This window comes from Pinus tabuliformis, chromosome J (genome assembly GCF_031772625.1).
Source record: "Pinus tabuliformis cultivar Carrire ecotype Pingquan chromosome J, CPIR1, whole genome shotgun sequence".
NCBI classification, from domain to species: domain Eukaryota; kingdom Viridiplantae; phylum Streptophyta; class Pinopsida; order Pinales; family Pinaceae; genus Pinus; species Pinus tabuliformis.
The window spans coordinates 1,074,413,585-1,074,428,534 of record NC_142295.1 but is presented as its reverse complement, the minus strand read 5'-3'; the positions used below and the strand labels follow the sequence as shown (position 1 = coordinate 1,074,428,534).

Genomic DNA, 14,950 nt, shown 5'->3' with positions numbered 1-14,950 from the left:
ACCCATATTATATTAATACACATTAATATTTTCATTTTCCTAAGTTTAGACTTAGGAACCCATTAAAAATATTAATTATTTTAATATCTCTTCATCTGGGAATTTTTCCAAACGATTTCTGGGTCTTGGAGACCAAATTTCATGGCTAGAGCACATCCGATGCTACCGAAAATCAACACTCCCTCTTAGCGAGAAATGTGCTCTAGCAATGCTTCACCATAGAAGCATCACACTGATCTTCCGCATCGGTCCTCTCTTGGCATGCTGCCTCACATCCATTGCATTGCTGCCCATGACACTGCCACTGCCACTGCTACATCTGTACTGCAGCTCCCTCTCAACATGCTGCATCATGCTGCCCATAGCAATTGCGTCACCCTCTCGCGGCTGATCTGCTCTCAGTCAGCCCCACAGAATCTTACCAGTGCTGCCTCTGAAGCCCTCTGCATCCTCTGCGTCAGCCTCTACGACCTCTGTGTCAGCCTATACGACCCTTTGCGTCCTCTGCGCTACTTCCTTCGACCTCTACGTCAACCGTTCTTGGGCCTACGCTGTCTCTCTCGACACTTCAATGCCTCTCTATTATGTATTCTTCAGCCTTGGATGAAAATCACTTGTTGAATTGCCCCTCGCTGCAATTGATCAGTAACTCTATTTCCTTAGCAAACCTCGCCCTAGAAAATCGAATTCTTGATCTCTCTTGGTGTGTCTCCAACTGACCCTCAAGCCTCCTCTTATACTTTTCCTGTTGACAATTCAACGACATAGATTAAGTCCCTAATCAACGACTAAGATTAGAACATGCTTGATCCTCGTCATTTAGAACTTGCTCACCCATATTATATTAATACACATTAATATTTTCATTTTCCTAAGTTTAGACTTAGGAACCCATTAAAAATATTAATTATTTTAATATCTCTTCATCTGGGAATTTTTCCAAATGATTTCTAGGTCTTGGAGACCAAATTTCATGGCTAGAGCACATCCGATGCTACCGAAAATCAACACTCCCTCTTAGCGAGAAATGTGCTCTAGCAATGCTTCACCATAGAAGCATCACACTGATCTTCCGCATCGGTCCTCTCTTGGCATGCTGCCTCACATCCATTGCATTGCTGCCCATGACACTGCCACTGCCACTGCTACATCTGTACTGCAGCTCCCTCTCAACATGCTGCATCATGCTGCCCATAGCAATGCCATTGCTAGCTGTTGCACTGCAACTTAGTTACCGAGAAGTAAGTAACTGACTTCACCCAATCACTGACATCCTGGTCAGTCTGGAAGCCTCGTGATGTTGAAGCCACCTCTGCTGCTATCCTGTGCTCCCTCTGTTGCCATTGCACTCCTGCAACCTCTTTTGTGCCTCTCGCACTGCTTGCAACCTCCACTGCGCTACTACAGACTTCTGCACTCTAGCACTGCCTTGTCGCTCCATCACACCTTGCTCCACCTGACACCTGTCATCATGCTATTGTCGTTAAGGGCTCCCGTAGCTGGATGTGATCCAAGAGTTTCAATACCTCAAGGATCCTGCCCCCTTCTGTAGTCCTCTCGACTACAACTACAGATCTCCCCACCTCTTCGCTAGAGGCACATGAGCACTCATGGCACAATCATCATCATCTTGGACATCCTTCTCCGCCTTTGCTAGAGCAGCCTTTGAGTCGGAAGCTTCTCCCTTGCTTTTCTTCCTGGGGCACTGAGATGCATAATGTCCCAAATCCCCACAGTTGAAGCACTTGACCTTGGAGATGTCTTTCTTCTTCCTCTTCTGAACCCCCTGCTGTCCCGCTGATGCTAGAGTTGCATCCTCCTCCTCTTTCTTGATTTGAACTCCCTTACTGCTACTCCCCGCCTTGGTCAATCTCTTGAGCTCTTCCTGTTGAAGAGTTGCCCACATCTCCTCCCAACTAGGGAGAGTTGCACTGCCCAAAATTCTTTGGACAAACGTCTCCCCGTCCTCGGAGACTGCATTCAGAGCAGTGCTGACCATGAACGCTAGATCCGGTGTAGACCCTATGGAAGTAAGCTAGTCGTGAATTCCTTGCAACCTGAGAAGGAACAGACCTATCTCCTCTCGTTTAAGTATCTAATATGACCTCAACTGATTTTCCAATAACATCTTTTGCTGCACGGAAGAGCCCTGGTATAAGGTGGTCAGCGTCTGCCACATCTTCCTTGTTGTGTTCTTCTCAGCAATATGTGGTATTACATGATCCTTTACCCCATCTAGGGTCATGCATTTCGCCTTCACATTGGCCTCCTCATACTTCTCATTTGACTTAGGGTCAACTGGGACAACTACTATTCTCAAGGCATAGTCCTTGATGCGATGTTTATCCAAGATTGTCAGGACCTTGGCCTTCCAGATGACAAAATTGGAAACCCCGTCCAATTTGTTTTGATCCCTCAATCCATTCACTGCCATCTCTGCTCCTCTTCTCTAGACTCCCTCTAAGTCTTGATTTCCCTCTCGGAAATCCTCCGGCCAACTGTTGAATCACTCCTCTCCAATCCTCCTTTGCCGCTGCAACTCGAATCTAGATTTCTTGGCTAGAAATCTATCGAGGTAGTGCTTCCCTCTACCTTGGTTCAGTCTCCTTAGACACTGTTCTGCACTCACAGAAACAACGTCCCACCAGCTCCACAAATCAAAATCTTCTCAGCTCCCTTAGCCCCGACAACTAAAGAATCTGAGCCCTTCTGGCTCTGCACAATCACAGTGATAGCTAGGTCAACTCCTCTTGGCCATTGTGTCAATCCTTCCTGGCTCAAAAAGATGACTTGGCAATACGTAACCCTGATTTGCCTCCCTCTGCCTCTATGCTGGCCTAGACAGCTAACACAACTACTGTGTGGGCTCCTCCCAGCGACTGCGTCTTCCTCTCTCGGCTCAGAATGCTGACGCAGGCACTGCATGAGGCTCTGCGTCACACTCTTTATACTGTGTCACTCCTCTCGCCTCTTCAGCTCTGGAACAACGCTGTCTCTCAGGACAGTTGCTTCTCTGCTGCAAATTCTCAGACTGTCTTTAGTCATCTATGATCTGCAATCCCTCTGATACCATGTGAAAATCCCTGAATCTAACACATCAGAAACCCCTACTGCAATTTCTGGTTTATTATCTCCTACTTGTTCTTTCCATTAATAAGTTATTTAATTACATAAACATCGAAGTAAACACAAATGCAGCCTTCACAGATATACAGATCATGCACTGAAGTAAACAGAAACAATAACACAAGGGACACTGTTATTTTTGGACAATCGTCCTGGAAAAAACCCAATGCGGGAAAACCGGTGCAATAGATATGAGGGTTTTATTATTAAGCAGATTTCTTGAATACAACTAGGGTGCCAGAATGGCTAATCCAACAGAGAATGTCCTCGGCAGTAGTACCTCTATTCGGAGACAGATATTCCGGTAAATCAACAACCGGATGATCAACCCCACAGTGATTTTCACTGTTCCTTGTGCTGGACAGCGAAAGCTGCTCCAAGCACTGCTCTGGAACTGCGTCACTCTTCAGGAACTACGTCACCCTTTCCTGGCTGATCTGCTCACATTCTACCCCACAGGATCTTCCCAACACTGCCTCTGAAGCCCTCTGCATCCTTTGCGTCAGCCTCTATGGCCTCTGTGTTAGCCAATGTTTTTAAAACCGGAACCGGTGACCGGACCGGTCCACTTAATGAACCGGTTTACCGACCGGAACCGGTCTAACCAGGACTGGTTTGGTCTAAACGAACCGGTTTTAAAAAAATACATCAAATAATTAATTTTTAATGGAACAAAACTATTTTTAAGATGTAAAACCATGATTCCAAGCCAATAGAGACAAAACATGCAAAGTTTGCTCATTTATATACCATGTAAAGATGAATATATCAAAATGGAACCGAGTACAATACATATCATCGACAAAATAGCAAAATACATAAGAAATGAGGCTCTAAATGGCCTATAAAGTCCAAAAACAATGCTGCAAGCTATGAGGCCATTGGCCTACTACAAGTCTACAGTGTACACATGATCAATTATCAAGTTCATCACCACTACTAGACACAGGATCATCATCAGGAGCTACATAGACATCATCTGGTTCAGAGTCTGAGGATGCCTCAGCCTGATCTACAACCTCAGTATCAATGCCACCAATGACAATAGAAGTGGACCTAATGGAAGCACGAGTTTGTCAACCTGCATGACTAGTGCCTTCTATTGGTTCTTTGCCTTTCCTTGATGCCGCTATTGATCCTAGTTCTGATGCCACCACATAATCTGCATCATCCCCCACTAAAGCCATGTCGATATCAAAATCAGCCTCAAACACAGGTTCTTCAGTCTCCTCCACCCATTCTGATGTTGGATCAATATCGTCCAACACAATGGGATCTAGATCAGGAGTTTTTCTCATCATTTGGAGCTCCGATTGCATTTATTGTTTTCCCCCCAAAACCCCTGAAACACAGTGAAAAATATGCTTTTTTAACTTTACGGTGGGCGTGCCTAAAACCGGCCGGTTTTCACCAGTTAGGGCAAAAAGATGGCAAAATGGCCTTTCCAACCGGGTTTTTTGGCCGGTTTAGACCAGCGGCCTTGCTAACCGGCCGGTTAGACCGGTAACCGGTTTTTAAAAACGGTTTTGAAAACACTGGCGTCAGCCTATACAACCCTCTGCATCCTCTGTGCTGCCTCCCTCAGCCCTTCTTGGGCCTGCACTGTCTCTCCCAGCGCTTCACTGCCTCTCTGTTATGTATTCTTCAGCCTTGGATGCAAATCCCTTGCTGAACTGCCCCTCGCTACAATTGATCAGTAGCTCGATTTCCTCAACAAACCTCGCCCCAGGAAATCGAATTCTTGATCTCTCTTGGTGTGTCTCCAACTGACCCTCAAGCCTCCTCTTATACTTTTCCTGTTGACGATTCAACGGCTTAGATTAAGTCCCTAATCAATAGCTAAGATTAGAACTGGCTTGATCCTTGTCACTTAGAACTTTCTCACCCATATTATATTAATACCTATGTTGCATGGGTACCCGCACCCGGGGGTGGGGTTCTCGAACCTGTCCCGGGTTCCCGCACCCAAGTACTGGATTCGGGTATGGGTTCTTCCCAGACGAACCCAGAAGAACCGGGTTCTTCAAAAAAAAAAATTGGGTTCTTTTCCTTTAACGGGTTCTTGGGTTCTTCGGGTTCTTCGGGTTGGGTTCTTCATAAAAAAAACTATATTAAAAAATTAATTTTCAAATAATTTTTTTTATTGAAATTTAAAAAATAACTTATAACAAAGGTAAAAAACTTTAAAAACCCTAAATCTTTAAGACTTTAACTCTTTATGAACGCACACAAGCAATATCTGATACATGATTACTGATTTCATTTAACTTTTAAGTTTTTCCATTTGGTTGAGGCTTGAGCCGTCTCCGTTTACCATTTCCGGCGGCGTGGGCAGCTTCAGTAGCAGTGGGTAGCTTCAGCGACAGTGGACAGAGCAACTTCAACGGCAGTGGTATTTACAAGTTTTTGTTTTCAGTTTTATTATTCCATGAAAAAGTTTCACAAGACCCGCATGTGAAAAATATAGGTGCATTATATTACACATTTGAACAGTGAACACCCACAGGGGCTCAACTACATTAAGCAGAATTGCCGGAATGAATGTCACAATTTCTTTCTATTTCGGACTGTCTGCAACATGAGCCACAACTGTCAGTCCACTTTTATACACTCAATTTGCCTCCTACAGCTGCGGCATAGTCCCTCCTCCTTGTTGTTGTCAAACGCTGAGTTGTAGGGCTTGATTCATGCCACTGTTTACACAAAACAGCTCACTGTTCACTAAGGAACAGACCTCGGCCTCCCTATGCAGACTCTTGTACCCAACCGAAGCCCTGAACAGAGATGACAACGCCACAAACTTACCTCTACTCAGCCCAGACTTGTTAAATTTTTAATTTTTTATACTATATACTATAATATGAGAAATATACGTTTCAGTTCTTTTAACCCGAAATAGTTGCAATTAGATTAACAAAGTGCAGAAAATCTTCATCATTTTTTGCATTAATGAATGGCATTACATAATTGCATTCATACACTGAATATAGCTCTGTGCTATTCTTTACAATATAAACCGTTCAGTGAGAATGTATTTCAAATTTTCAACTCAATCATCTACACAACATTCAAGCCAGTTCATTATCTACCCTCTAACAATGGTGTTGCTTGCCCTTGCAATGTAATTTCACCATGGATCAACAAAATCCAATAAAATGGTTCAGAATTTGTTCAGGAAAAACAGTTCATAGTATATATATTTTAATTTTTGAAAAATTGAATCATTACATTTGTCATTAACATATAAATTCTGTGGTTTTTTTTTAGGCTTGTGGCTACATTAAAGTATAAATTATGGCTGCTGGCAGCATATATTTCACTGCTGTCCCACCAAACACACAAGGCAGCCCAATAAAATAAAGTTTAAAATGTTGAGCCTTTGAGAACTCAGAATACTTTATAATTTATTAATTATAAATTTATAATTTATAAAATATAATTATTAAAATTTAATATTATTATATTACCCGACGAACCCACGCACCCTGTTTCCAAAAATGCTGTCCCCGTCCCCGTCCCCGCACCCACGTTTCCTGGCAACATAGATTAATACACATTAATATTTTTATTTTCCTAAGTTTAGACTTAGGAACCCATATTGAATTTTTCCAAACGATTTATGGGCCTTGGAGATCTCATTTGCCTTGGCCTCTCCACCAAATTTCATGGCTAGAGCACATCCGATGCTAACGAAAATCAACAAGAGGCTGGGTTATGGAAGTTATATGCTGATAGTCTTAAAAGAGAGCATGTCAAGTTGAGAGGAAATGATTCTTTGACATGGTTAAAAAACAAGTCATTAGGAGTTTATACTGCTAGATAGGGATATAAGTTTTTATTTGAACCAAATCATCGGGTGGTGGAGGCTTATCTGGAAGTTCAGAGCCACAAAGACGATTTAAATTTTTCTCTGGCTGAATTAGAAGATTAGGCCCGGACATGGGAAGTTTTGCAGAGGAAAAATAGACAGGGCCCTGGGATCTGTTTGCTATGTAAAACCAAGGATGAAGCCATTCCTCGCTTGATAATAAATTGTCCGCCCAACAAATCTGGAGAGAGACAGATCAGTTTACAGGTAGTGCTAATGTGCGGAATGGTGCTTCTGTGGAGGAGCAGCTGAGGCTCTTTCTCAATAAGAAAAAGGTAAAGGAATTCAGGTTATTACCATGTTTGACTCTATGGAAATGTACCTTGCAAGGAACTCTCAGATATTTGAGGACAACCATATTCCTTCTTTCCAGGTTTTCTCGAGTTAAATCTCTGATGTCTCATTCTAAAATGACTGTCGAACATGAAGTTTCTTGACAATTGGGTGATTTGTGTATTGATGGAGCCAGGTAGGGGACAAGTAACTCTAGCAGTGCCAGTGGTAATCTACATATTTCACATGTGCACAATGTCAACTTCAAAGCAGGTCTAGGGGCTGGACCTAATAATTATACTGAGTTTATGGCCTTGAGATTTCTCCTGAAGTGTGATCTGGATAGGGATACAAACATGTGCAGATTTTTGGTGATTTATTACTTGTCATTAACTAGATGCTATGAAAGCTGCAGGTTCAGAATTTTCAGGGCTTTAGCTGACCAGCTGAAAGTGATAGCAGCTTTCTTTGACAGCAATTCTTACATGCATGTTTATAGGGAATTGAATGTGGAAGCAGAGACACTGTGAAGGGAAGCACAATCTCCAACAGAAGGTGTTATATCTGTGGATAAATATAGGGATAGAGTGCCTGTCTCTGCAGTTTCCAATTTCTGAAGAAGATCAAGTTCTGCTGCTTGGGATCCGTTGTTGAGTATCTGTTTTTTGTGATTATTTAGTGATTTTTGTTCCTAACTGTCGTAAGGATTTCTTTTATTGGATGAGTAAGCATCACGGATGCAAAACGTGGCAATCTTTTTGATGTAATATTAGAAATTTAACTTCATCGTCAGTTTTCATGGACTTTGAATAATATTGGGACATTGATACTGATGCTTTTGTTTGCTAGGATTTAAAGATCCTATATACTGAACTTTGGGACTTTGAGTCCAGTTTTGGCATTTTGTAATAGTGTGGGAAGCCTCTGAAAAATGTAATTTCCATTCTCTTGGCGAATAGAGATCGTAGTTTTTTGCTTTGGAAAAAAAAGGTTTGCAAGCCAAGTGACATCTACAATCCTCCATGGCAAGGAATCAAACATACACTTGAGATCTCATACGGATTGAGTTAATGGAATGGTGTATATTGGGATGTTGGTCGATAAGTACAACGTATTGTAGAGAGTTTAGATGAAAGTTGCTTGATAATGGCCAATGCGTTGCCAAGTTATTAGTAAAGGTTAAGGTCATAGATGTTTTAAATAAAGTTTGCAAGTTGTTCAACTTGTGCTCTGTTACCCCTCAAAATGCAGAGCCATTTTGAGATCTTCATGGGGAGAATTGCATGCACTAAAAAGCTGCATCTTCACTCGGATTTTCGGACATGTTGGGTGGCAGCATTATTACTACCAGTGAAGGTCACTTGCTTAGTGGAAGTACAAGCAGCAGTGAACAGAAAAATGGGACGAGCTTCTTGGATAAATCATTAACCTAGATGTTTCCAACAGTCTTAGGCACCGGGTTAGATTGTTTCAACGCAATATTTAGAGGAACCTAATATCCCAGATTTCCACCTATATCGATCACCAATGCGATTGAGTGATGAAATTTAGAAAAGTAAAAGTCGTTGTTGTAGGTTTGCTGGTACATTAGACTAAATGATGAATAAACCGTAAAAATGTTTGCATTCTTGGAAGTAAGGGGTGCGACTGACAAATCATTTCTATCTGCTGTCTGTAGCTTACTTTATATGCTACAAGTCCAAGGGGGCAATTTCCAGATTTCTCATACAGCAAAGATATACAGTTGTACTAATCTAATAAACCAGGGGTCACTGTTCGCAGAGGAGTTTCTAGCCCTTTACACTTCATGCCTCAGATATGCTACAATCCACAGGATTGCAACCTATTTTTCGCTATCAGCGAAAAGGGATTGCGAAAAGGGTGTTGGTTCAAGCATACCAATGCAAAGTTCGATGACCGTATGCCCTAGTGGTTGAGATTGCACAAATGCTAACCTTTTACGTGATAGGTTTCCATCCTGTCCTATGTTCTCCAAGTATGAAGGCTCTTTTTACAAATAATCAGTTGGGAAGGTTATTCCAAAAATCTCGGACATCAACTATAAAGCTCCGAATGATGCAAGTTGTTGAGGTGATTAAAGTGGAGGGCGACCCATTAGGATTTGAAAGCAGGGGTCGTGTGCATTTTGGAACCCCGGCTATCCAAGGCACGCAGGTTTTCATCGTTTCTCAGCTCTAGAGTTCTGTTGCTTCGTTTCTGCTTGGTTTCACAGTGCTTTAGTCACGTTCTTGTGGTATCTTTGCAGTCCAATGCACAAAAAAAAAATCACTATATTAAAGTGTTTAATCCCACTCATAATCATCAACCAAAAGCATACATAAAGGCCGATATTTCTTGGAGAGCCAAAATGCTTATTGCTCAGTTAAGGACTAATTCTCATCAACTACCTTGTGAAACAGGGCGCTGGAAAAGGGCAAAGGAAGTGTGAGAGGAAAGGGCATGCTTTTTTTGTTCTTCCATAAAAGTGGAAACAGAAAAACATTTTGTTTTAGAATGTGAGGCCTTCAAAGACAACAGGGAAAGTTATGCAGATATGTTGGTTGGCAGCTAGCTCTCTTGGGATAATCTATTTAGCCAGGGGTTTGTCGAGAAGCTGGGAGCATTTATTGTGAAGCTTCACAGAAAAAGGGCCGAATACATCAAGCTAATGAAGAAGCAATCTGTCCCATAGACTATCTTTAGCCTCGTGGACGTTAAAATTATTTCTTTTTTTCTTTCTTTCTATATTCAACAACACACAACGACATAATTTCTTTTTTTCTTTCTTTCTATATTCAACAACACACAACGACTTGTATAGTCAGCTTATGCCTTGATTTCTTTCTCCCATCTCAAAAGGATTTCACTCTTTGTACACACCCCTGTTCGCATACTCATTTAAATTAATTTTTATGATTAACGTTTTAATGACACTCTGGTTTTAGAGTTGGTCAGATTAGCAAGGTCAGATTAGCAAGGCTTAATCTTAAGAGCATCGAGAAGAATTGACCCTGTGACTTCTCGATCAACAAAGTACTTAACCACGGGCACTTGATTAATTAACCTAACCTCCTAACCTTAGGCATACTCATTTAAATTAATTCCCCCCTCTTTGGCGGCACAAGACTCTCGCTTTGCTAAAATCATAGGATCTTAATATATCGAAATACTCTTGGTGTTATAGTGGTAGCTACGAGGATTGATCTGGGTCTCCCATAGATTAGCACTGGCAGTTACCGATTCACCACGTGGTTAAAAACATTTAATTATTTATATTTTTTAATAAAAATATATTTGCTAAATAAAATAATTATAACATATTTTTTTTAAGTTTAAAAAAATTCATGTTCATTAAAAATCGAAATCACATCATTTACGTGCAACTTTGTCTAGTGACAACTAAATCATATTTTAATATTAATTAATTATTTTGTAACAACTAAATCATATTTTAGTATTAATTAATTAAAAATAAATAATTGAAATCAAATTTTAAATTATTTTTTATTAAAAATAGTATATTTTTAAAATATATAATTGTTTTTTATTAAAATAATACATTATATAAATATATACTTTTTTAAATAAATTTTAAAATGAAATTGGATAATTTTATTGTTTAAACTAAATTTTAATAGTTTTATCTTTCAGTTTCTGAAATTAGATAATTTTATTGTTTACATTAAAATTAGATAAAATAACTTTATCTTTAAATAATTTTTAACTCTATCTTTAAAGTAATTTTTAACTCTCCCTGAATTAACAAATTTAACTCAAAATCAAATTTATAACTCTCCTTTCTATATCGACGATTCCTTGCGTAGTACGAAGGACATCGTCTCTAACACGTGTACCTGAAAATGATTTTAGTGTAGCACATTCTTGCATGCTATAGTTAAAAGGTAAATAGATCCGACTTAATAATTAATAAATATCAATTAAATTATTCAGTAATTTTTTTATTAATATCTATATTATTTAATATAAAATAAAATTAGTTATTTTTATATAAAGAAAAGTTTTGTTTTATATATTGGAATTTTTATTAAATTTCATTTTTTTATTATTATTTATTTTATCTATTATTTGTTAGATTATAATGTAGTTGAAGAAATTGTGATGTATAGTTATTTTTAAGTTGTAAAAATTATTTTAAAATTGTGTTTATTAATTATTTAAAATAGTTGGTAGTTTAAAAAATTATAATTTAGGGTATTTAAGTGATCAAAATTACTTTAGGAGTGTATCTTAAACTTTAGGAGCGTATTTCTGTTTGAGTGGCATCAACCCTTAGATTTTTTTGAGTGGCATTAACCCTTAACATGGCTAGATTTTTTAGTGTCTCTTCCCAAGTATAAAGAGTTTAGAATTTTGATCATCTTACAAGAAAATTCTCAAAATTAGTGGCTTTTCCTCCCAACTATAAAGACTTTAGAATCTTGATCACTTTACAAGAAAATCCTCAAAATTAGTGGCTTTTCTTGTAAGGTTCCTTACATAGTTAGATTTTTTTGGTGTCTCCTTCAACTTATTGAAAGTTTACAACCTTAACCACTCTACAACAAAACCCCTAATAACACCTTGAATTTTGTTGAAAAATAAAAAACTTCTTACTTTTCACCACTAAATCTAACCTTTTTAAATTAGTCTTTTTATTATTATAATAAAATATTAAAATATATTTCAAAACCTTTCAACTCTCTTACAAACTCAAAATTAATAAATCTCACTTACAATAATATAATATAATTTTTTTTTAAATACTCCCAATAAAAAAATATAAAACTAAAGAAAATTACATGAAAAACAAATTAATAATACAAATAATAAAATCAAATTTAATAACATTATTTAATTCTAATATTAAAAATATATATGAATGATTATTTAACTTTTTACTGAGCATAATAAAAAAAATTAAGCATGTACCCATTTCTGAGGTAATCCACTCAGCACTGAGGATGAAATGAACAAAAATCTAATATTCATAATAAATATCTACAACTAAATATTTAATAGCCTGCTTCCATAGTCACTAGGTATAAACCATTTAGGTATAAACCATTCCATCACAGTTATCTTGAAATAAATCATAATCTACTTAGATTTAAATGAGAGATAAAATGATATGAACTTGAAAAAATGGTATTCCATGTTCGAAGACAAAAGAGTTTGTAATGTGATTTTTATCGAAAGATTTTGTTTAATTTATTATGGATCACAAAAACTTGAATACAAAAATGGTATTCCATTAACAATGAAAACTCACAAGAACTTCAAGTGTGTGCTTCTCGTCAAGAACAGTATCCCGCCCATTTCGATGCTGGAAAACACTAACAAAAGCACTTTTGTGCGGCCAGCAACAATATCTGTTTCAACCAAGAAAATCATTATTCTTTCTCCATGTGGAAGATCATTTAAGAAATAAATCTTAAGATAAAAAAGGAAGTTCACCATTTTGAAATTGGGGTTTCCGCAATCTCAGAAAACAATTGTGACTCTCCTTTCTTCTGCCTGAACCAAAATAAGCATATACGGAAGATGAAAAACTTCAAATCCAGAAGTATTTTTATCAAAGGATTCTTCATAAAACTGATCTGAATTTTGTTAATAACGCCTTCTCTTTCTTCAAGTCAGATTTAGATGATTAAAATCCATAACAAATTCAGCGAGGCCATAATACCATATTCTTTGTTAAAATTCAGTTACATAAGATCCATTGACACCAAATCAAAACCTAATTATCTGTGAAATTCGATATTAAATGAAAGGGATGTTCGTACTTACTTATCCATTGCAGACTGCAAATTAATTTGTGGCTTCCCGATCGAGTCTCTTCTCTTCCTCTTTTCTTCATCCAGAATTAACCCTAATTAACAGGCTGACACAGACTCATACCCACAAAACAACACAAAAATAACCAAACGATTACAATACCACATGGTCAAAACACCCATACGTTTAGAAACAAAACGAAAACCACCTTTAACGTCAGAACCAGAGAATATAGACTCACTGAACAAGCTCACACACAGGCATACCGACATAACAGAAAATTAATCAGCTGATTACAATACCATACAGACCACCCCAAACACAGAAAATACAGAACAAAAACCACATTTAACACCAGAACCAGAGAAGATAGACTAACTGACTATCAGATGAAGGCCCAGAAGAATTAGAGAATAATGATGGAATGTTAGAGAAAACATATGTATATATAAATCTCTAGGCCAAATCATCTCCTAGCCGTTAGAATCAACCTCCTGCTTTTCATGTTATAAAAAAAGCAATGTTTGAATTTCTTTCTCTCCAGGCTAAATAAAGCCTGCCACTAAGCTTTTTGGCTCCTATTGATCTAACGGTCATTTACCAACGGAGTTGTTTTTGGTGTGATTTTTTAGATTTTTTTGTAAAAATTTAACAGAAAAAATTAAGGTGAAATATTGATTTGTGTTATTTAAATTGGTTTTTTTTGTTACATATGAGTTTAACACTTTGAAAAATCTTTAAAGCACTTCTTCAAATATACAGAAATTATCTATCAGACTTATGATTTCAATAGATTCATACCTAATTTAAAAAAAAATTAAACAAAAAAATACAATTAAAAAACTTCCAAAATCTCCTCCTAAAAACTAAAAAACAATTAACAGTGAACATCTCCACTCAAAGCAAATCGCAATCCACGTGCGATGTTCCACGTCACACCACAGACTATGATAATCATGACTAAACGGTTGTATTTGTGGGAAAGGTATTGACGTGTCGTTTCTTCATCACACCGCTCATAATTTTGAAAATACATGACCGTGCTATTATATAAAATCTTTCATCGATTTTTAAATTCATAAAATGTCTTTTATTGGAGTGTCCTAGTTGTTTGCCAAATTCATTTAAAAAAAAATATTATAGTTGTAAACTTGTTGGTATATTATGTACAGTTGTTTTCTTTGTCCTTTTTATAAAAAACCAAATTCTATTGTTTTTAAATATATTATGTTTATTTTTAAACAAAAATGCGAAATAATAATTTTATTTAATTTATAAAAATAAAAATTTAATTAATCATATATAATATTTAAAATTTTTAAATATTCATATATAATATTGAAATTTAAAAAAATATTTTATACTATTATTATATTATTTTATATTTAATACATATAAATTTAATTTTTTAAATTACTTAGTTTATTAATTATATATATATATATATATATTTTAAGGTTAACATTTATTTGGATTTGAAATAATATTTTGAATCAATAAATTATTAGAAAGAGTACACTTATTCATTATTTTTATGGATATTAATATTTTATTTTATGGATATTAATATTTTATTTTAATTTTATAATAAGGTTTTGCTATTTTTGTAAGAATACTAACATTGAGGATGAAAATCACTTCTTCTTAGAGTGCCTCATGTACAACCACATTAGATCTCAGTTTCAAAATCTTTGTGCAATACTCACTTTCCTAGCCTTTTATGTTGTCAAAATTATAGTGAGCTCGGGAGGCTTCTCTCCAAACTTTTTGAGCATAGGAATAAAATCTTAAATCAAACTAAATAATTTGTTTCTTTAGGTCCGATAGACCAAAATTTGGTCTCAGTGGACGTTAACCATCATCATCATATATTAATTCTATTTTTTAAAAATTAATATATTATTAATT

The 14,950-nt window shown here is 36.8% G+C and overlaps 1 protein-coding gene across 1 annotated transcript in view; it reads right to left on the bottom strand.

Annotated features, from left to right (window-relative positions):
- LOC149230672 (uncharacterized) overlaps nucleotides 1-13,539 on the bottom strand; it is a 56,378-nt gene extending 42,839 nt beyond the window's left edge. The window contains exons 1-3 of the mRNA XM_089381380.1: nucleotides 13,055-13,539; nucleotides 12,722-12,781; nucleotides 12,537-12,636 (exon numbers count right to left, since the gene is read on the bottom strand). Of these exons, the coding sequence (XP_089237506.1) occupies nucleotides 12,537-12,636; nucleotides 12,722-12,781; nucleotides 13,055-13,124 (230 nt within the window). The 5' untranslated portion in view covers nucleotides 13,125-13,539. The remainder of the gene's footprint in view (nucleotides 1-12,536; nucleotides 12,637-12,721; nucleotides 12,782-13,054) is intronic.
- Between the last annotated feature and the right edge of the window lie 1,411 nt (nucleotides 13,540-14,950).